This window comes from Microtus pennsylvanicus, chromosome 14 (genome assembly GCF_037038515.1).
Source record: "Microtus pennsylvanicus isolate mMicPen1 chromosome 14, mMicPen1.hap1, whole genome shotgun sequence".
Lineage (NCBI taxonomy): Eukaryota > Metazoa > Chordata > Mammalia > Rodentia > Cricetidae > Microtus > Microtus pennsylvanicus.
Window position 1 is genome coordinate 18,762,786 of NC_134592.1, and position 22,566 is coordinate 18,785,351.

Genomic DNA, 22,566 nt, shown 5'->3' on the forward strand with positions numbered 1-22,566 from the left:
TGTGCTTAATGGCTTTAAAATTATGAACCTAGGTTCTGTGCACGCTAATGAGTTGGGATTCTCTGTGGTTGGATTTGAAGTGCATTATTTGCTTTTTCGAACGTCTGGGTGCCTATGGGAATGGTGGGCTTGAGTCTATTGTGACTCCCTTGGAGCGACCATAAAATCCATGAAGGTGACAAAACCAGTTTCCCATCTCTGCTTCTCTTTCCTCCTCCATCAGTTTGGGCTCTTGCCCCAGTCCTGGGATAGGTATTTGTTCCATGGAAACCCCGGTTTCCTGATTCCCCCATTGCTCACATTTCAAGTTAGTTTTAAAATGATAGGTTGGATGGGTGGGTACATGTCTGTCCCCTTGTGTTGTATGTTAGTTTTGTGAATGTTGCTGTGTGTGACGCCCATTCAGGGCTCAAAGGACAGCTTTGGTTCTGGGGATCAAACTCAGGCTGTCTAGTTTATACAGCCCTCCCCATATTCCCTAGTGAACTCAGAATGCCTGTAAAATGCATCGCCGCGCCGTATCTGACGTTGTCTGTATTGTAGTCAGGGAAGCTGCTTCTAAATGTGTCTCCCTTGCTACCTGGTCAAAAGCTTTGACCAGGAGATGTTTAGAGCAAGCCTCTCTCTCTCAGCCCTATCCCTCTGCTTGTGGTTTCTTTGGTAGAGAGGCATCGCACTGCCTCCAGTCCCCTGCTTAGATGATCCTTATGTTAATCCTGTCTGCTTTTCATACTTGGCAAGAGGTCAGAATCCTCAGGTCAGTGCCTAGCGCGGGCAACTCTTCCAAATGACAACCAGTAGGTTTAGAACTGTTCATTCCTTAGAGAACCCTTGGGTACCAGGTAACTCAGTGGTTCTCAACCTTTGTAATGCTGTGACCCCTTAATATATATAGTTCCTAATGTTATGGTGACCCCCCCACCATAAAAATTATTTTCATCGCTACTTTACAACTATAATTTTGCTGCTGTTATGACTCATAATGTAAATATCAGTGTTTTCCGATGGTCTTTGGTGACCCCCCAAAGGAGTCGCGACCCACAGGTTGAGAACCATTGAGATAAGCCATGGCATTTAAGTAGGGTGGGACAAAAGGAGAGCAGCAGTCAGCATCGGCCTGCCCCGCGGCTTCTTAGTTACAAACACTGATCACTTTTGCCTTGAACGACTGCAAGGTACGACTGCAAGGTCTCACTTCCTGTATTCCCTCTGTGGATGAGAAAAGTGGACAGCTTCCAGGTTTGAGATTGAGAGCACATGGCTTTGCTGGGCCTATGGTTTAAACTCCTAGGGGCCTGGTGAGATCAAGTGGCTTTCACTGATGCTAATCTGTGGTCACCGTGAAGATCATGATTCACAGACTCGGCCAAGGCTGAGAAGCTGCAGGCATTTCAGCTGTATCGAATGTCAACTGGAATGAATGGTTTCGGGTTTGGGTTCTGGGGTGGAGGCGGTAGTTAGAAACGCACCTTCCAACAAGTTCAGGATGGCTAATTTCTTCTCAGCATTTGGTGTCCTGGAGTGACAACCCCCTGCAGCAGGAGGCATCTGACACCAGCTCAGTGCAGCTGGCCTACACCAACATGAGCCACTTTGTGCCAAGTTATTAATAATTGAAGGAGCTTGTCACTCCCTGCAGAGTTTGGTGTGTAATTTATGGATTATAAACCCATGCTGAAATCTCAGAGAAAGTTAATTTTATTAAGTAAGGATGAGATCCAGTTATATTCCAGTTCTCACGCCCCAAAAGTGCACCAGTATGCCTGTCTCTGCCAGAAGGTTCTGGCAGTGTCTATACTGGTCCCGTATCAGCACAGGACACATCCTTCTCGGGACTTGGGGGAGATGTTTAAAGTTCCTTCTCCCTTTGGCTATAGTACCCCATGCCTCCTGCGCTCATCTGTCCCTCAGACTCCCACCCACCCTGGGCACCTGCTGTGTGCCAGGCACATCAGGAAAGCAGCAGAAGGTGGGCACGGTGCCTCTCCCTACCTCCCATAGAATGGCCAGTGCCATAAATATACACAAGAAGTGACCCGGAGCATGGTGGGTGCTGGGAGAGCCCATGTGACGTTCTAGCAGGGGACTTGCGGGAGAACACTGATCCGAATGCAGCTGAGCTGGTTTCAATCCCAGCTCTGTCACTATCTCTGTGGCTTTAGTCAGTGACCGAACTTTGTGGCACTCACTTCTGACCCATGTGAAGAAGGAGGCTGAGGTCCACTTGATGGAGTTAAACATGCTTATGGGCTCAGTGGGGCGTCTGTTGGTCGGGAGCTCAAGAAACAGTAACTACTGCCTCTCCTCCATGAGCCAGCCCCGACTTACTGTTTCATTAGATGCTCGAATCTTCACTCACAGCTCTCCTGGATCTCCTCTCTTACATACTCGGTGCACATCGGCAGAGTGAGTGAGAGAGAGGGCCCCTGAGTGAGCAGCTGTCACCACAAGGCAGGACTCTTCGCCGCATGTTGTAGTTAGCCTTCTGACAAATGCCACTTCATACAGCAATTCCAGAAGAGAATATGCCTTTGTTTCAGAGGTGCCCAGCCAGCATCGGCTGGTGGTGTCTTACTCCATCACCTCAAAGTATTGCTTTGACAACTCAGACGCCGTGGATTAAGTGAACGTGTCTGTTGGGGTGGGAAGGGATGAGCGTGAGGACAGAGTGGGGACGGGGGCCCTTCTGCAGAGATCGTTGTACCTGTTAGCCATGTTCTAAGATTGCTAGCAGTGCCTGCAGGAGCCTCCACCAGAGAAGATGTAATTTGGTGTTTCCTCTTCCGTCTGCAGGAATAGCATCACCAGTTGCCGGATGCGGACTGAGAGTGAGCCGCCGTGTGGCTCCCCGGTGGTCAGTGGCGATCCCAAGGAGGATCACAACTACAGTAGTGCCAAGTCCTCCAATGCTCGAAGCACCTCTCCCGCCAGCGACTCCATCTCCTCTTCCTCTTCCTCGGCTGACGACCACTATGAGTTTGCCACCAAGGGGAGCCAGGAGGGCAGTGAGGGAAGCTTCCAGAGCCACGAGAGCCACAGCGAGACAGAGGAGGATGACAGGAAGCCCAGCCAGAAGGAGGCCAAGGATGCCCTGGGGGACAGCGGGTACGCATCCCAGCACAAGAAGCGGCAGCATTTCGCCAAGGCCAGGAAGGTCCCCAGCGACACACTGCCCCTCAAAAAGAGACGCACAGAAAAACCCCCCGAGAGTGACGATGAGGAGATGAAAGAGGCCGCCGGCTCCCTCCTGCACTTGGCGGGGATCCGGTCCTGTTTGAACAACATCACCAATCGGACGGCCAAGGGGCAAAAAGAACAAAAGGAAACCACAAAAAATTGAAACAAGTCTCTGATTTGTTTTGAACTTATGGCCATTTGGTTTCAGCAGGTCAGGAGATTTCTAATGATTTGTGGCAATATCAGCAATTTTTTCCTTTTTTTTCCTTTTGTTGGTTTGGTTTTCTTTCTTTTCTTTTTTTTTTCTTTTTAATTTGCCCCCCCCCCCACTTCTTTGTTTTTGGACCCTTAAGAATTTTATGTTTAAAGGAGATTGAAGCCATAGAACTCATGTTGACACTCAGCCGTTTTACAAAAGCTTTTCTTTATCTGAAGACAAAAACCGAAAGAAAAAAAAAAGCCAAAATTAACCATTGCTTCCTGCAGCCTGTCAGACACCTGTGACTGAACCCACAGGGATGTCAGCATTAATGTCACAGGAACACTCCTGCGCCACCCAGGAGGCACGCATGCAGAATCATCACGCTCAGGCCAACCCTTAGGTTTAAAAAGTCAATTTTGTTTGGAGTGAAACTGGGGAGCAATCGCAGAGACGGAGGAGCCCCGTGTCCCCCTCGGAACAGCATCCTCTAAGGGTAACACTGTGCTCTGGCCCTGGCATACCAATGTGTCAGAAACGCCAATGGCATGGCCAGATAGCAAGCCCAGGGCTCGGCTGCCAGTCTTCCGTACTTAAGCTTGAACCTGGTACCGTCTCACGAGCTGACTACCAGACTGCTCAGTACATCCGGCCTCAGTGTCTAAGGGGGAGAGACAGGGAAAATTCTTAGAGCCATTGCTAACCACTGAATTCTGCTCTCTGTTCAACTAAGAAGACTTCCAAAAGCCATAAGCCTGAAGGTTGGCCCTGTGTGCGCCTGCACACACACACACACACACACACACACACACACACGCACACACGAGACTTAAAGCTGATGCAGAAAACAGGCTATATCCTTTTAACTGCCCAAGTGAAAGCAATCATGCCCAAAACATGACAGCAGCTGTTAAGGAAAAATGGTACAGATTCTTTCCCATTCAAACAATCTGATCCAAGTTTTGAGGGGGGGGGGGGGTGCTACAAAAACTGCCGTTCATATTGTGATGTCTTTTTAAGAGGTTAAAGGCGCACTGATGGACACGAAAAGCAAAAACATGGTAATCAATACAACTCCTATACAGCCCTCAAAAAGGGTTTGCAATTAATGCCAGAACTCATTCTTTGCAAAAATAAAAAAATAAAATCAGTGGTTTTCACATTCAGCCAGTGTAGCCAGCAGAAATTTCTGATCCACGATGCATGGATTCCTTTGAAGAAAAAAAAAAGAAAATTTAAAAAAAAATCACAAAAATAAACTTTTTTTTATTCAAAAATAACAAAGTTCTTGTAAGGTAAATAATGTATTTAGCATGAAGCATGAATTATTTTCATATAAATATAGAAAATAGAGAGAAGGCTATGCCTCTAATTTTTAAGCCCTTAGGCTTAGAGGTTCTTTTGTTCTTTTTTTCCTTTCTTTTTTTTTCTTTTCCTTTTTTTCCCCTTTTTCTTTTTGTTGTTGTTGTTATTTTGTTTTGGTTTTTTGAAGCAGGTGTTTAAGGTTTAACCTTCTTCAGGGACAAAACTCTGACTGTTGGGGAACTTACTCTGCAATATAAATTATCTCCGTACTCTGGTAGGGCTTGGTTGGTTGAGCTCTATACTGCCTTGTCCGCACTCAGCCCCGACCCCTCTGATTCTCTACTGAAGAGTGTGTCCTTCCCTTTGTCTGTATGTGTTTAACATGACGCAATAATTCGAGGGCAAACTTAGTAGTGTGTATGATAGAGTCAAGAGAATTATGGGACGCTTACTTGAGAAAAATCATGACCGTGATTTGGTTCTAGGAAAAAGGCAGTGAATAATTATGCAAATTCGCCAGAAGAAGGGGAAACATGCTAATGGGCCTTATTGGGTGAGGGTAAGAGATAGGGTGCATGGGAAGGAGGAAGTAAGTGATTATGGGCGTGGATGGGCCAGCCCTGCGTGTTTTGCTGCGACTGTGAGGTTTCGCAGTGAGAAGGGGGCTGGCTGTCGCTGCCTCTTCAGCTGTAATCGCCCTGGGACTAAGACCACCAAGATAGTGAGAGCTGAATGACAACCAGACCATGTCACACAAGCCAGAAACTCCAGTTACCTTTGCCAAAAAAAGAGAAACCTGTTTTTCCTTGAGGTCTAAAGAGAAATCCCTAAACCAATATGGCCTTCCACCCAAACGGAGGGAACTTGTAAAAACACTACCATGGCTCAGGGTCAGATGTTTGGGAGAGGGAGAAAACTGAGGTGACCTCAGACTTTTGAAACAGGACAGGAGTGGGCCTTTAAAGTTATGTCCGCCTGTCGGAACCAGGTACCATGGCAACCGCATCCGCCTGGAAAGAAGGAGGTTCTCTGCTGCCTCCCCCTAGCTAACCTGAAGGCAGCTCCAGAGAGAACAGGAGTTGGGGGCGGGCACGATTTACTCAGACCTGTCCCTGAACCTGGCCCCTCAAGGGGTTCCGGATTAGATGAGAGCACAGGTGTGTTTTCCCAGTGCCCTGATCTCTCTCCCCACAAACCTCTGACACCCTACAAGCCATCCATGGCTCTGGAACCTGAGCCACACTTTGATTTCTGTTGTTACCTAACCAAGTCCAAAAGACCCCCCTCCCCACCCCCAAAAAACGGTGAGACTCAGACCTCTACTGAAGGCGAAGGTAAGCGCTCGGCACTGTTTCTGGCAGGGGACTTCTTCCGATGAAAACCCCACGTGGGCTGTCTCCCCTCGTTTCACTTTTCCGAAGGGGCAGAGGCCTCTTTCAGAGATAACAAGATGCAGTGTGTGTGTGATTTACTTTTCTGATCTCCCAGAGATCTAGAAAACTATCTTATACAAGTGCGTTCTGAACCCCAGAACCACTCTTTTTGCATAAATACCTCATCCGGCAGCTTTCTAAGTGTTATTTTCCTGAGCCTCCCTTGGCGCCTTTGTTGGAATTTTCTGGAAGACTTGTTGGGGAAACTTTAGTAAGGGTACTTTTTTCTATTTTCCTTCTGTTTTGGGAGGCATACACATTATGCATAACCAAAACAATGGCTCAATTGTGTTTAACTCTGTATTTTGACTGTTGAGGCGAAAACAAAGTTATTAATGTGTATGTGGACGTTTGTAGCGAAGTCTGCCGACTGAGGCTGTCCGTGTCCTTAACAAGCCAAGGGGCAGGAGGCACCCTCTCTTTCCCCTCCCCCAAGAGCAGTAGAGAATTTAAGCACAAGCTTATTTGTGAAAGAATATTTTGCTTAAGTGTAATTCACTTTAGTCTTGGACTTTGTTCCCAAACGTCAGGTGTTCTTTTAGCTTTCACACTAGCCTGTGTACCCATTAGTCTGACAGATCGCCTGAGCATCGTTCAAGGGGTGTGGTGTTCTTTCTTTGTGGTTCATGTGTCATTCCAGGGTCTCATGTACTCACATGGGGCAGGGGGGAGGGGGAAACGGGGAACTATAGCAATATTTACAGATGCTTTGGAAACAACAGTGACCACATCAGCACCATGGCATTACAACCACTGGCTGTTGGCCCTCAGACACATTTAAGAGGAGAGACAGTGGCTTTCTTTCCTTAGGTGAAATACGCACCAACCTTTTATCCCCTCTTGGTTGTCTTTCTTCTTTCTCTAGGACTTTGTGGAAAGGGTTTGCATCGTAGATTTTCTTTCTGGTTTATCACAAGCGCCCACTCCCCTCCCCCTCTCCAGTCAGGATATTTCTCAAGAGTTCTTTTGGTAAAGCTGGCTCTCTGAAACAAAAGCTGAACCAAACCCACGTGTGTAAGGAAACCGTGGTCAGGACACCTAAAGCAGGTCTCTCTCTTTGCCTGGGTCTTCAAGGAAGAATGGGTTGACACCCTTTCCTAAGAATGGGTTTTCCCTGTAGAGTCATTCAGCATGTCTAGCGCTTTCTGTTCATAGCGGTTCCTATCATGGAACATTCTAGGAGTATTGCATTCAGTGGTGCCCAGGCAAGAGAGAATGGCTTTGGTGCCCAGCCTAAGAGTTTAACACAGCAGGCCCATGCTCAGCACCCCAAGTCACCAATTTGGGTTTCAGCGGTGCCACTCTGGGACCTCCAGCCTCTTGGGGAGGGGTGGGGTGGCTATGACATGATGCCAGAGTTAGGGACAAGTGACCCGCATGGGACGTTTTCCCATATATAGGGTTAGACTAAATTCAGGGTGATTCCTCTTCCCCTCTCAAACCTTATTCACGTTGGGACTCATTTCTTTCTGGTGGATCACAGCTGCCCCGATGTTGCAACTGATTTCTTTGTTTCTATGAAGAAATCCTTTTCTTTCGTCTTGAAGGTTTTTTATTTTTAGTATTATTTTTTGCCACCAAAAGAAAACATTGGAGCATATGTCCCCTCTTGATTGTGACTTGCCAGTGTTGACAGTTCAGTCCTTCGTGTTGTAGGTCCCAGCCCACCAGTACTATATCAAACACTGTTAGGCACATGATGCAGCACTGTGATCTAATTTAAATAATACTTTTTTATTATTTATACTACTATATATACTATACATCAACACTTTTGCTATATAACCTACGTGATAAACCCTTTTTAGTTACCTGTCAGACTAGACTTCAGTTTCTATTGCAGTTAACAGTTACAGAATTGTAATGGTGTCTTCTTTTATTTTTTTCCTTTGTAATGGAATGTGTAAATCAAAGTATATACATTGTGTGGTGTTCCTGTTTCTTGGGATGTCATGAGGAGTTACACACGGCATTCAGTGTTCTGTATAGACCCGCCCACCTTTGTGAATTCATCTGTTAACCCTTCTTTGTTTGAGAGCGCGCCAGCCATGGTGGCTAACTCCCAGCGTCTTCTCCCCTGCTGGCTGTTCTTGAATTAAGCACAGACTTGTCCACTCGGTTGCTTTATCATGAATAATGGGTGTGACTTGGTCACTCTTCCACCCTTCAGCAAACAAGTGCTAGCTTCACTGACCAAAAAAAAAAAAAAAAAAAAAATCAAGGAAGGAAAATACCATTTTAAAAGCGATCACCTTTTCATGGCCGAAATGGATATGTCTATGGTGCTGCCCCGTGCTGTGGAGCTTCTGGAGTCAGACCGCTGAGGAATGCTCATTTCTGATTTGCTGTGGGATGCTCACAAATACCCTTCCTATCTTGTTAGTACTGAAATCAAGACTCTTTATTTGAGATCTCTACAGCAGTGTTTCTCCGCTGTGTCTCATTTGCAAAAGCGGAGAACATGCCTTCTCCACCCTTTTGCAAATAATCAGTGCTCCATATTGGATTCTCAGAAGACTTCGATATGGTGATCCTGTCAAACCTAGAAATTGTTTTCTATCTTGGCATACCTGATTCCCCCCATTTCCCCTGTTTTAGAGGAAACAGCACACTTTGTGTTTTGGATGCATTCACCATTTCTTGAGTGTGTGTGTTGAAGCCATCCAAGGCCACAGCTGGCTCAGCCAGTCCCCCACTACCTGCACAGTCACGGTGAACGTGGGGGTGGAGAAAGTATCTGTGTGTGTCTGGGAAATGGCTACATGGACATTTTCTTAATACTCTGATTCTGTAACATTTCTGAGTTTTGTTTTAATTTTACAGAAAACAAAACCACAATGACAAAACAGCGAGACGACCTAGAGGGTTGTGGCCGAATCTTGGGGTCACCCCACCTTTCCAGGCCAACAGATCTACAAGGCCAAATTAATTTATAAGAGTAATAATTTCTTCAGAAGCCAATTTCTTTTTTCTGTATTTCTGTATGAAACTGCCAATATCATGAACAGAAGGGGAGAATCTTAAAGGAGAAGGAAAATGATGTCCGTTGGGTGGTGCTTGCCTTTGCCTAAAGCAGCGGTATGGAGATGGCGCCATCAGCCGAGCTCGGGGGACTTGGTGTTGCTTGGGAGGGATCCATACAGCATTTTGCGTTCTTCATGTGTAATCATATTGCCAAAGACAAACTACTTCATCATTTATTGTAAATAACACTTCCCCAGACCTACCATAAAGTTTCTGTGATGTATTGTCTTCCAGTTGCAATAAAAATTACTGAGTTGCATCAATTGAAGAGGAGCCTTGTGTGTTGTGTAACCACTGAACCGTGGAAGAGACTGTGTGTGTGTGTGTGTGTGTGTGTGTGCTGTGTGCAGAGGCCAAAGGTTGATGTTTTCCTTGATAAATCCCCAATATTTATTCATTTAATGTGTATTGTGTCTGTGTTTGTATGCCAGCTATTTGTGGAGGCCAGAAGGGAGCGTCAGATCCCCGGGTACTGGAGTAACGGGGTTGTGAGTTGCCTGATGTAAATGCTGGAAACCAAACTTGGATCCTCTGGAAGACACTCTACCTTTTGAGACAGGAACTGCCACTGAACCAGAAGGTCACCATTAACTAGATTGACTTGCCAGCAAGCTCTAGGAGTCCTCTGTTTCTGCCTGGGGTTAGAAGTATATACATGCATGACCATCCGCCCTGCCCTGCCTTTTTGTTTTGTTTTGTTTCCTTTTTCTAATGTGGATGCTGTTGATCTGAACTCAGGTGTCTGGATTTGCACAGGAGACCCTTTACCGCCTGAGCCATCTCCCCGGTCCCGAGACATCCCATCCTGTTTCTAACCCACAAAAGCATATCTACACAGTTTTCTGTCTGGTTTTAGAGTCTCAACTGTACGCGGTACCCATCTTCACACCTGCCTTCATTTTGATGAGAAATCTCTCAGTGTTCTGCAAAGCCACTAGTGTAGGACAGACACGGGGCTCCTGTCACCAGTCACAGAATGTATGACTAAGATCTGGTCTTGTCTGGAAGTCGCCAAATACTGAAATAAAGATGTACTTTGGGATTGGGGTCTGCCCACCTGTCCTATATCCTGAGGGTCTCAAGTGATGACATCCCAGCACGAAATGTCACCAGTGCTTCAGTGCCCCCGCCAGTCCCTGTACACATGTACCCTGTGAGCCTCCTTTCTAGTATAATAAAAGAAAATCAGCTGTATGCAGCCAGGATGGCGTGGGGAATCACATGGCAAGGCCAGAAGGGAGCGATTAAGGGCTAAATTTGTTCTTTATAACAACCCCTTGTCCTGGGAAATAACCAGGTCCTGCGGGAACTATATTAATATCTGCTGAGCATGGTGCCCCTTAGGACCTAATTATCTTCTACTAGGTCTCACCTCTTAAAGGACCTGCCACCATCCTGGGGCCCATGGTTCCAGCAGATGAGTCTCTGTAGCACCCACCCAAAGCAGGTGACTAGGCATCTGTCATCTCTGATAGAGAGGAAGGGATGCTCCCAAAAGATTTCCTGGTCCCTTTCATGGAGTTCTGACTTCTAGTGGATCAGGTCTTCAGGCATGCACAGCGGGCCTTCTGCCCTAAGCCATCCCTGCAATGCTCTAAGATTCCATCCCGTTGTTTCGTTTTGTTTTGTTTTTTAACCTGGGCTTCACCACCCACTAAGGCACCTTTGTCGGGCTGTATCCCTTAGCTGCTATCCTGGGTCACAGTGTTATTGTGGCAGTAATAGTCCAACTGTCCCTGATGGATGATAATTCCCAGTGTCCTCCAAGTGTCCCCTTCGATGTCCTGCTTGGCCCATGCTTCTTCGGGTCTTGCTTTCCGGATCACCTTGAAAGTCACGGTATGTCCTCTCAATGCCAAGTCAGTGTTTGAGGAGAGACATTATTGGGAGGAAGGGCAGATGTCATTCACTGAGCCAAATCTGATGAGTTATTTAATTTGCCATGTTGAGTAATGCTTGAGGCTTCAAGCAGGTAGCTTCAGAAAATAGCACATACAACTGTGTGTATACATGTTTGATTCATGTGTGTATTGCACACGTATGTTTGGGTAAACAAGGATGCCTGTATGTGAATCAGAGGTCCACAGTCCCTCTCTATTTTGTTTTTATTACTATTAATTTTATTTATGTGTGGAGGTGTTTTGTCTGTATCTATATGTGTGTACTTCATGCATGCCTGGTACCCATGGAGGCTCGAAGAGGACACTGGATTCCCTAGAATTGGAGTTATAGTCTTGAGCCTCCATGTGGATGCTGGGAATTGAACACAGGTCCTCTGAAAGAGCATCTAGTGCTCTTAATTGCTGAATCATCTCTCCAGCCTCCATCTTATTATTTTTTTGAACAAGGTCTCATTGAACCTGGAGCTTACCAATTTGGTTAGGCCGACTGGCCAGAAACCCCCAGGCATCTTGTATCCCACTTCCTTTTCACTGGAATTTCAATACAAACCACTGCATCTGGATTTTTTGTTCTTGTTGGATGTGGGGTGGGCATCTAGATTTTTTTTTTTTGGATGTGGGGGTGGGTATTGAACTCAGATCCTCATGCTTGCTTGGCATGTAAGTTACAGACTGAGTTCTCTCCCCAGCTGCCATACAACCATTCTTGAAATTTTCAAGGCAGCTGGAACTGCGACTTGGACAATCAAAACAGCTAAGAGAATTCTCAAAAGTATAGCACCTGCAGGCTGCTGCTTCGTCTCATACCAAGCATCCCCACCAGTTTCCCCTTCACACCTCTCCCAGCATTCCTCACCCCAACTCTGCCCCACCCCAGATCCACTCTACCCATTTGAGAAAAAACAGACCTCAGGGAGACAACAGCCAAACAGGACAAAACAAGTTGCAATAAGACAAGGCAAAAGCTCTGGTTGAGACTGAACCAGGCAACTTAATAGGGGGAAAGAGTCTCAAGAGCAGGCAGAAGAGTTAGAGTTACACCGGGTACCACTGTTAGGAGTCCCACAAAATCACCAAGCTATGATCCATAACATATACACGGAGAACCTGGTGCAGACCCATGCAGGCCACAGGCTTGCCACTTCAGTCTCCATGAGCCCATGTGAGCCCCACGTAGCTGAACAGATAGACCATGTTCTCCTGGTGTCCTCCGTCTCCTCTGACTCCTACAGTCTTTCCTCCCCTTCTGCAGAGGGGTTCCCCAGGCTTCTAGTGAGACATTCCATCCTGTAAATCCTCAGAGCAGTGAAACACCCCCAAGTACTTGTCCCTCTAAGAAGGTGGGGAACACTGGCTGCATAGGGTTAGCATGCCAGAATCTCATTCATTAGTGGAGTTAACCAGACAGATTGCTCCCCCAGCTAAGAATAGCCATGCGTCCCACCCATGGAGATAAGGAAGAGCTATTGCTCTGGCAGTGCTGTCTGTGTCCAGGCCAGTGAGGTTTCCTGTGTTGCGTGGGCTTGAGCTGCAGGCCCCACCCCTAATGGTGCCCAGCTGTCAAATCAGTTTTGCAACCATACGTGTGTGCATATGTGCTCTTGCATACTCACACAGTACCTCGGAGATCTTAGAAGCCCTTTGGTTTGCTGTGTCTTGGAAGGATGTCTATGAGGACCACTGCTATTCTTGGCTTGGCCACTTTCTCCTCTCCTGACCCAGGAAGTATTCTAAACTAAGAATTTACAACCTCTTAGAAGGTTCTGGGGGTAGCTGAGGGTGTTTCGGAGGAAGCCTGGTTACTAGGAGACTTTTATTTATGAGTTGAAAGCCTGTGTTCTGTCCCATCACTTTTCAGATAACCGTGTAAGATCCATGGTAAGTGTGAGTGTTGTTTGAGACAGTCTCATGTAACCCAGACCAGCCTTGAACTTGAGCAAAGCCTGCCCCCACCCCACCCCCGAGTGCCAGGATCACAAGTATATTTCATCATGCCCAACTACTGTGTACTTTGACCTTTCCCCTGTCTCACCATTACAAATATAAAATCAGAGAGAGGCTTGTGAACTGAATAAGGACTTTTTTTTAAAGTTTGGAGAGAGGACAGGTGATGTTTTGTTTTTTCACTCAAGCAGAAGTGAACGAATCAGTGTGTTGAGCGTTTGCCCCCTGCATGTAAATCAGCCGTCCCGGGAGGGGCATGTTTGAATAGTGCTCAGAGCAGTCATACCTTAATTTGAAATCATTCCTGGGCATTTGTGGATAAAGCACCCTAATGACTTGAGAACTGTTTTATGTTACTCCATAATAAAGTGCTTTGGGAGCAGACAGCTAAATCTCCCTCAAATACAGCAACTCATTTGAGGGGGATTGAGGATTCCATTTTTCTCCCCATCTGCTACACATTTCCGTACTGGCTTCTAACACTATGTAATCTGGAAGTGCCATGTGATGGGGATAGCTGAAAATCTGGTAGCGGCTGCCTCTGTAAATCCCAGGACACAGGTTCTTCATTGAAGGGCCCGTTCTGTTCACATCAGAAACCCAGGAGATGTGTGCATTTTTTTACATCAGCCCTAAATATTTTTAAACAAAGCAGGGGACATCAGAGGTCACTGAATCCAAACTCTCCAACTCATAGGCCAGGTATTGGAGGCACAGGGAAGTTAAGGGATTTGTGCCAAATGACCCCACTTGCCGATGACGGAACAGGACTTAAAAGAGTGGGAATGTTCTGCCCTTTAGCCGTGTTCATAGGATCACTGTACGGGTGGGATGTGCTCACCTCACGTGATGTCCTGTGCATTTCCCATTTAGCTGCAGTGAAAATGACAATCTAGAATGACACCAAAATGCCGCCTTGCTTCTCGTGTCTGTGTTGTCTGCGGTGTCCCCACATAAGCACTATTAGAACGGACATCTTCAGACAGGGTTTTAGCCTTATCTTTGTTCAGTTTCACCTCATTGTTGGTTCACTGTCTGAACCCAGGTCGGATTGACAGAGGAGTAACAGGTAGGAAGGCATTGCTTTTGTCAACCAGAACATGTGTTGTCTTAAATCCGTTTTCTGTTCCTAGTAAGAGTGTCACCGAGCTGGGTGTGGGGGCACTCACTTGGGATCCCCGCACTAGAGGAGTGTGAGGAGCAGGATTTGAAGCCATCCTGGACTTGGTAAAACTGTCTCAAAGGGGAGGGGGTAGGGAGCAATTCTACAGGCAGGGTGAGATTACTTTAGCTGACAACTCTGGTTCGAGGTCAGGGGCCACACCTGGGAGGGCCTTGTGCTGGCAGAATATGAAGCAGTACAGGGCAGGCAGCAAGTGTGCAGGAGACCTAACCATCCTAGGTTCCAGATCCTCCTCAAGTTCATTCGCTAGTCTCTTAATCATAGGTGGACTAATGTTCTCATGTGGGCTGAACTGTAATCACCTCCTGTAATCACTTGGGCCCACCCTGTACTAACTTGTAACTGGACCTTCTTGGTTGTATTTCTGTTGCTGTGATAAAAAAAATAATACCCCGACAAAAAGCAACTGAAGGGAGAATTGAGTTTATTTCACCCTAATGTCCTAGGTTACAGTCCATCACAGCAGAGAAATGAAACTGTCAGGAGCTTAAAGCAGCCAGTCCCGTCCTATCAACAGTGAAGAGCAGAGAGAAGGAAATGCGTGCATTCTCACTTGCTTGGTTCTTTCTAGTCAGCCTGAGTTCTCCACTCTTAACACGGCTCAGGATCTCCTGCCTAGGGAATTGGTTCTGCCCACCCTGGTTCTTCCCACATCAATTAATTAACAGTCCCCTAGAGACAAACCCAATGTGGAAAATCCTTCACTGAGCCTCTCATCCCAGGTGAATCTAAGTATGTCGTGTTGGCAGTTAAAGTTAACATCACAGGGATCAGCTTCCAATGTTGTTTTCAAAGACACAAGCCACATCCAAGAACATAATATTTGCTAGCCGGGTGTCATTCAATCAGAAAGTTGGGAGTACCCTTCATATACTGACTAGGGCAAGGCTGTCTGTTCTAGAGGTCTTTCTGCAGTTCTGCTTGGCATACTCATCACTTTAAGATCCTTTGTTCAGCTAGGTACCCAGGGACCTAGCTATCTGAAGATGTTAGCTACATTTTTTCCCCTCTTCAAACCCATCAAAGGTTTATCCTAGGGTAGAGGAAGGGATGACTCAATCGTTAAGAGCAACTGCTGCTCTTGCGAAGGATCCAGGTTCAGTTCCCAACACTCATGTGGTGATTCACAACCATCTGTAACTGCAGTTCCAGTGGATATAACACCCTCTTCTGACCTCTGCAGGAACTGCATGTATGTGGTTCACATCATACAGGCAGGCAAAACACACACATACAATAAAAATAAATAAATATTTTGTTGGTTCTTTTTGACACAGTCTTTATGTAGCCCAGACTGGCCTCAAACTCACAGACAGCTGCCTGCCTCTGCCTCCCAAGTACTGGGACTACAATCACATGCCATCTATCACTCCTGGCCAAATACATAGTTTGTCAAAGTTTGTCCAACTATTAAAATAAATACACTCTTGATATGGTTTAGATATGAAGGGTCTCCCACTAAATCTTACATTAAAGACTTAGTCCACAGCTGGTAGATTGAACAGTCGAGAAATACTGGATTACCAGGGCTCTGATACTTAAATAGCATTCTTGGGGTGATAGAAAGCCCTGGCCTTCTATACGCATGCACAGAAGCACACATGAACCTGAGCACACACACATAATGTACACCTCCCCACACACCACATATACCACACACACACACCACACACACCCTATGCTTTGTGGCCACAGCACAGATCCACATCCCCTTCCTGTTCCCTTTTTCTGTCCCTCCTCTCTTTTTTCCCCTCCTCACCATCTCCTCTCTTCCTTTCCTCCATCCTCCCCTCTCCCCTGTTCCCCCTCTCTGTCTTTCTCTTTGACTCTTTATCTATGTCTGTTTCTCTGTCTCTCTGTGTGTCTCCCTCTCTCTCCCTTCTTCTCTCCCTCCCTTCCCCCCACCAACTCACTGGCAGTGAGCTAGGCAACCATGGACAAAAACCTTGGAAACTGCTAATCAAAATGAACCTCTCCCTCCCCCTCTTAAGTTGCTTCCCCTGATGTTTGTCACAGTCACCGAAAGTGACTAACCCAACCCTAGAGCTCCAGGTCCGCAGCCTTCCCTTAAAAGGCGAGGCATGAAGTCATGCTCTCGGCTACTGTGAATTCCACAAAGCAGAAATGAGGCAAAGGGAAAGAGCCGATCTTGCGTACTGTACAACACTGGAGGAAACGCCAATCCTGACTTCATTCCTGTGGGTGAGTTAGTCTTGACTTATGCAGGTATTAGAAATGAGTTCTTCGGGAACACATCCCTCACAGAAAAAGAGCTTGCATTCAGCCACTCACTGTGGCTTAGCCCACGCTGGCACCCGTACCAAGACTTACGAAGCAGTCTCATAGTATTCATAATATGCTTCCATTCATAAAGAGATCGCCATGCACACAAGAAGACCTGAGCTGGATCCCCAGCACCCTCAGAAAATGCTGAGCCAGCAGCACGTATTTGTACTCTGAGAACTGTGGCGGAGAAAACCAGAAGATCCCTGGAGCTTGGTGACCTGCCGTCCTATCTCTACGTTCAGTAAGGTCCCATCTCAAAAAACTAAAGGTGTGATGTGACTGCGAAAGATGCCCTTGGTTGCCACATAAACATGCACGTGCCCCTGCCTGCACATGGGAAAACACACACGAGCAACAACAGAAATCCTCCTGTCTCCCTTGCAGGGTTTGGCACTGCAGCCGCAGGTCCACAGTGCACAGCCCCCATCTGCTCTTGATTACAACCAGAAATCTTCAGCATTGTGCTTTGTAGAATTCTCTCTTCGTGCTATACTATTTACAGAACGGTCGTATCTAGCGTGCCGTGAGCCTTTAAATATACTTACATGCACCCAAAATAATTGGCTTTCTTAAAAAAAAACACCCAGAAATGGAGTTAGGTTACTTCTGGTACTTATTTATTTTGAAACACTCGTCCTTCACTCAGCATAGATATATAGTTAAACATCTGAAGCTTCCATCATCTGAAAAACTGTCCAAAATCAGAAAAGACAGAGAAAACGATAAGGAAGAAATAGATGGAGAAGGTTCTTAAATGGATTCCGTCCCTCCTTGTCATAGTCAACTCCCTAGATTTTTTTCTTTTGTTTTGTTTTTGGTATGCACCAATCCTACTAGTTGCTGGGAATATCAATTTGAAAATCTGGCTTGAGGCATAAAAGTTTCCAAATATTTACCTGTGCCCATGCATAAGCATCATGCTGGCAGCTGGCATCTCATTCCTCAAACTTCTCAGTAGTTGCTGATCTTTTCTAGACTCAGGCTTGGTCTTCTTCTCTTTCCAGTATCTCCTCTTACCCCCATCGGCCAAGGAGGAGTTGAAGGACAGCCTGCTTGCCCTCTGCAGATATGTCCAGCCTTTCCCATGGGCAAATCACTTTCCAGTGAACTAACTCCTGTGCTGTGATTGGATTTGACTATGGGGTATTCCCCACAGGTTCATGTGTTTGAGCACTTGGTCCCCAGTTTGTGACACTGAGAAGATTGTGGAGGCTTTAGAGGGTGAAGCTTCACTAGAGGAAATGGATCCCACTTTGAGTAGATAGTGTCCATCATGACAGGGATGGGAGTAAGAATGAGAGGGCTGGTGGATAGATGGAAGGGTAGGGGAGTGGATGGGTGGGTAGATGATAGATGGATAAATGAGTGGATGGATGGGTGGGTGGGTAGATGGATGGATGGATGGATGGGTGCATAATGGATAGATAATGGATGGATGGAGAGATGGATGGAAGGATGGATGGATGAAGGGATGGATGGATGGAGTGAGGGAGGGAGAGAGGGAAAGATGGATGGAGGGATGGATGAATGGATGGATGGATGAATGGATGGATGGATGGATGGATGGATATATAGATGGATCGATAATGGATGGATGGATGGATGGATATATAGATGGATCGATAATGGATGGATGGATGGATGAGTGGGTGGGTGCATAGATGGATAGATAATGGATGGATGGAGGGGTGGATGGATGAAGGGATGGATGGATGGAGTGAGTAAGGGAGGGAGGGAGAGAGGGAAAGATGGAGGGATGGATGAAGGGATGGATGGATGGGTGGGTGGGTGGATATATAGATGGATCGATAATGAATGGATGGATGGATGGATATATAGATGGATCGATAATGGATGGATGGATGGATGGATGGATGAAGGGATGGATAGATAAGAGAATGGGAGAGTAGGTAAGTGAAAGGGAAAGAAGGTAAGTGGCTAGGTAGGTAGATGTATGGATGAATGTGTGGGATGAGCTATTCAGATCTGTCTTGGGACTGCATGAACAGCATACGCCTTCTCCAAGTCCACAATGCACAGGGCAGACAGAGGCTATGAACCCAGCTGGGAACTTACACAGGAGCAAGATCTTCCCATGGCCTTTCAGAAAAAGTGCCTGGAGGAAGGGTTACTTGGAAGCCTGGGAATCCAAGAGGATGCTATGGCCTGGCCTGTTCAAGCCATATTTGTAGCCAGCAAGGTATAGGACCCATCCTCCCCTCCCATGAACCCCTGTCCCCAAAATGTCATAATTCCAAAGACTATAGTTTCCAAACAAAAAGGACAAAAAGGTAAGGGATATCCTTGCTATAATACCCAAGAGACTCCCTGTCCCAGTAGCCCTTGGGTGGGTAGAGATTGGTTCTCTCCTACCCCCAGTCTACAAGAAATGGGACCTGAGCAGATCTCAGATGACCCAAACTGGCTAGGTTGCAACTTCACTCTTAAATGCTGACTAGCCATACTGGAGCCTTCTTCAGGGGGATGGGGCGTTGTATCACCAGCATCTCTGTTCTGATGGTCTCAGCACAGGCAAGTGGAAATTCTCAGATCATCATGGGGCTAGGGGAGTGGAAATTGATGGATCTTGTCTTGCTTTTAACAGTGGCCAGTTTTCTGTAAGTGTCCTTGAGAACACTTGCATCTTTTGAACCTGGTCTCCAGCCTTGGGTTTGCAGCTGCCTCCAGTTTCTCAAGGTTGCCCTGGTCTCAGTCACTTAGGTAGTGGGCTCGGCTGTGCAATGAATGTTCATTCTGGTCTGTTTTAGTATAGCAGTTCAGCTAACTAGACAATAGAATGAGCCCTGGTGCACAGCCTCTCTGGGATAGCAGGCTCCTTTGTTAGTCAGAGATATTGAGACAGAATGGTTGACAATAGCTGCTTGCTGCCTGTGTGACCTTGACCAAGTTACTCACTCTCCCTGATGCTGTTCCTGCATCTGTTGGATGTGATTATAACAGTCCCCACCATGCAATTTTAATACTAAGAGGATTAGTGAAATGAGAGGGGATTGCACCACACACATCTGAGAGACCCAGTAAGTGACTGTTGTCATTACTGTTGTGACTAATCTTAGCATGTGTCTGTGCATGTGTGTGCGTGTGTGTGTGTGTGTGTGTACATTGTGTGTGGTATGCACAAATGTGTTGAACTCAGAGGACTTCAGGTCTCATTCCTCAAGGATCATGCAATTTTTTTTTTTGAGATAGGGTCTCTCAACTGGCCTGGCACTCGACATAAGCTAGACTGGCTGGCCGATGAACCCCAAAGATCCACTTGTCTCTGCCTTCCCACCACCGGGCTTACAGATGCATACCATCATTTCTATGTGGACTCTAAAGGTTGAACTCAGTTCCTTGTGCTTGCAAAGTAAGCACTTTACCTACCGAGTAGGCTTCAGACTTACTGTGAAAAAAGGGAGTATGGAGTATTTTATTCAAGCATTTTAATTATAGGATAGATACAGAAATATTTTGGATATATTGAGCTAAAATATATCATTAAAATTAATTGCATCTGTTTCATTTTACTTTTTATAAATTGGCTGTTAGAAAAGTTCAGAGTATATCTGTGACTCTTCCTGTGAGCCAGACTGTTTTCTGTGGTGTCAGTTTCAAAAAAACCCCATCTACAGCCAAATATGATCAACTACAGAAAGCAGATGTGGTGGTTCAAGTAAGAATGGCCCCCACAGGCTCATATATTTGAATGCTTAGTCGTCAGGGAATGGCACTATTAGAAAAGATTAGAAGGATTAGGAAGTATATCTTTGTTGGAGGAGGCATGTTACTGGGGTGGGCTTTGAGGTTTCAAAGGCCCCGTCTTTCTCTCTGTCTCTCTGTCTCTGTCTCTGTCTCTGTCTCTGTCTCTGTCTCTCTCTCTCTCTCTCTCTCTCTCTCTCTCTCTCTGCCTGGAGATCAGGATGTAGAACCCTCAACTACTTCTCCAGCACCATACCCGGCCATGCCTGCCGCCATTCTCCCCACCATGATCATGGACTAAGCCTCTGAAAATGTAAGCAAGCCCTCAACTTCTTTAATAAGAATTGCCTTGGTCATGTGGCTCTCCATGGCAACATGACAGTGGTAAAGACAGAAGACAAATAAAACCTGCAAGAATCCCAATCCGTGTCTTTTAAAATAGCAAAAGGAGCTGGGGAGATGGCTCAGCACCTAAGAGCACTTACTGTGATTGCAGAGGACCTGAGTTGGGTCCCCAGCACCCACTTTAGCAACTCACAAGCGCCTGTAACTCCAGTTCCAGGGGATCTGATGCCCTCTTCTGGCCTCTGCAGGCAACTGCACATGCTGTGTACATTCACATGGATACACATGCACAAAGAGAAAATAAAAAGTATTTCTAAATGATAGTATACCAACACTTAAGCTTCTTGGATCATCTTTCCCTCAGCATGCCTTACTCCAGACGCTTCTAACCCAGTCTCTCCCCAGCCCACTATTGTTGCAAACAAATAGGTCATGTTTTTTTTCCTTTCTCCTTATCTCACTATTCCCACTCTTCCTCTCCTGACTCATCTCAGGCCTTGCCTTTTCTTTCTTTCTTTTTTTTTCAGTTTTTCGAGACAGGGTTTCTCTGTAGCTTTGGAGCCTGGCCTGGAACTAGCTCTTGTAGACCAGGCTGGTCTCGAACTCACAGAGATCCGCCTGCCGCTGCCTCCCGAGTGCTGGGATTAAAGGCGTGCGCCACCACCGCCCGGCCAGGCCTTGCCTTTTCTTAATTACTCTCTGACTTAGTATCTCCAAGGATCTGGTCTCTGAAGCAGGAGAACTGTGAGCTCCTAAAACCTCCAGCGCATCGCAGGACTCCCTCATGCTGGCAAACAAGCCTTTACTATATGAGCCTTGGGGAGATTTGAAGAAGCTATGCAACTAGTGACATTTACATATTTATTTATTTATTTTCCACTTTAATTTTTTTAAAAGAATGCTATTGCTTATCAGTTTATTTTATTTTTATAACAACATTGCAAAACAGGCTGAGAATTCCCATCTCCTTTTTGAAAGGTGAGGAAAACCGAGTTCCAGGGAGGTAAACAATTGTCTTCAGTCATTTGCTAGAGGCCATAGCAGAGGACATCTCAATCATGACTTCCAGAACTATTAATTTTATGCTCCAGGAAAAATATTATATTTGATATATAATTTAAAGGCATTATTTAATGCTTTCATTTTTATAGATGTTTAAAACATAAACTACCCTAGTACCATTCATTCCCTTGCATTTTTATCTAGTATATTTCCTCTAATATTTTCTTCTGACTGAAGGAACGCCTTTAATATATCTACAGTGCATGCTCACCAGAGATGAGTTCATTCAGCTTTTGGTTTTGAATACTTATTATTTCACTATAGAAACTTCTTTCTCTTTGCATGTACGTGTGTGTGTGATATGCATTCATATACATATATATGTTCATATTTGTACAGGCACGTATGTCAGGCTGATGCTATCAACCTTATACATTGAGGCAGGGTATCTCACTGCAACCCAGAGTTTGCCAATTCAGCTAGTCTAGCTAGCCACCCTGCTTCCACAATACCCTGCCTCTTCTGCTTCCCAAGTGTGTTGTGGACTGTGTAACTGGGCAAGGATGTGTCACATTTTTTTATCCTGCATTTGTTTAATTATGTAAAGATGTGTTGCCTGCCTAAGACACCTGGTTTGTCTAATAAAAAGCTGAATGGCCAATAGGTAGGCCATGGAGGGATAGGCGGGGCTAATGGGCAGAGAGAATAAGAGGAGGAATCCAGGCTTGTGAGAAAAGAAGAGAGAATGAAGGAGAAAGAGAGGGAGGCAGTCAGGGCCATCCAGGAAGTCGCCAGCCAGCCTGACACAGAGTAAGACATACAGAAAGAAAGTAAGAAGCCCTGACGTAAAACATAGATGAAGAGAAGCAGGTTAAGTTATAAGAGATTGTGGAATAAGCATAAGCTAAGGCTGAGGGGTTGTAATTAATAGTAAGTCTGTGCCCTTGAGAGCTGGTTGGTGGTCCAAAGGAAAGCTTGTTACACAGACATGGACTACAGGTGGGCTGCTGCACCTGCCTGGAGTTCACTTGGGTTCTGGAGAGCTGAATGCTGGGTCTTGTGCTT

At 46.0% G+C, this 22,566-nt stretch overlaps 1 protein-coding gene across 12 annotated transcripts in view; it reads left to right on the forward strand.

Moving 5' to 3' along the window:
- The window catches only part of Foxn3 (forkhead box N3), a 370,612-nt gene extending 361,210 nt beyond the window's left edge, over positions 1-9,402 (forward strand). For all 12 annotated transcript variants that reach the window (XM_075948308.1, XM_075948297.1, XM_075948307.1 and 9 more), the window contains one exon: positions 2,794-9,402. In XM_075948308.1, the coding sequence (XP_075804423.1) occupies positions 2,794-3,340 (547 nt within the window). In that variant the 3' untranslated portion in view covers positions 3,341-9,402. The remainder of the gene's footprint in view (positions 1-2,793) is intronic.
- The last annotated feature ends 13,164 nt before the right edge of the window (positions 9,403-22,566 follow it).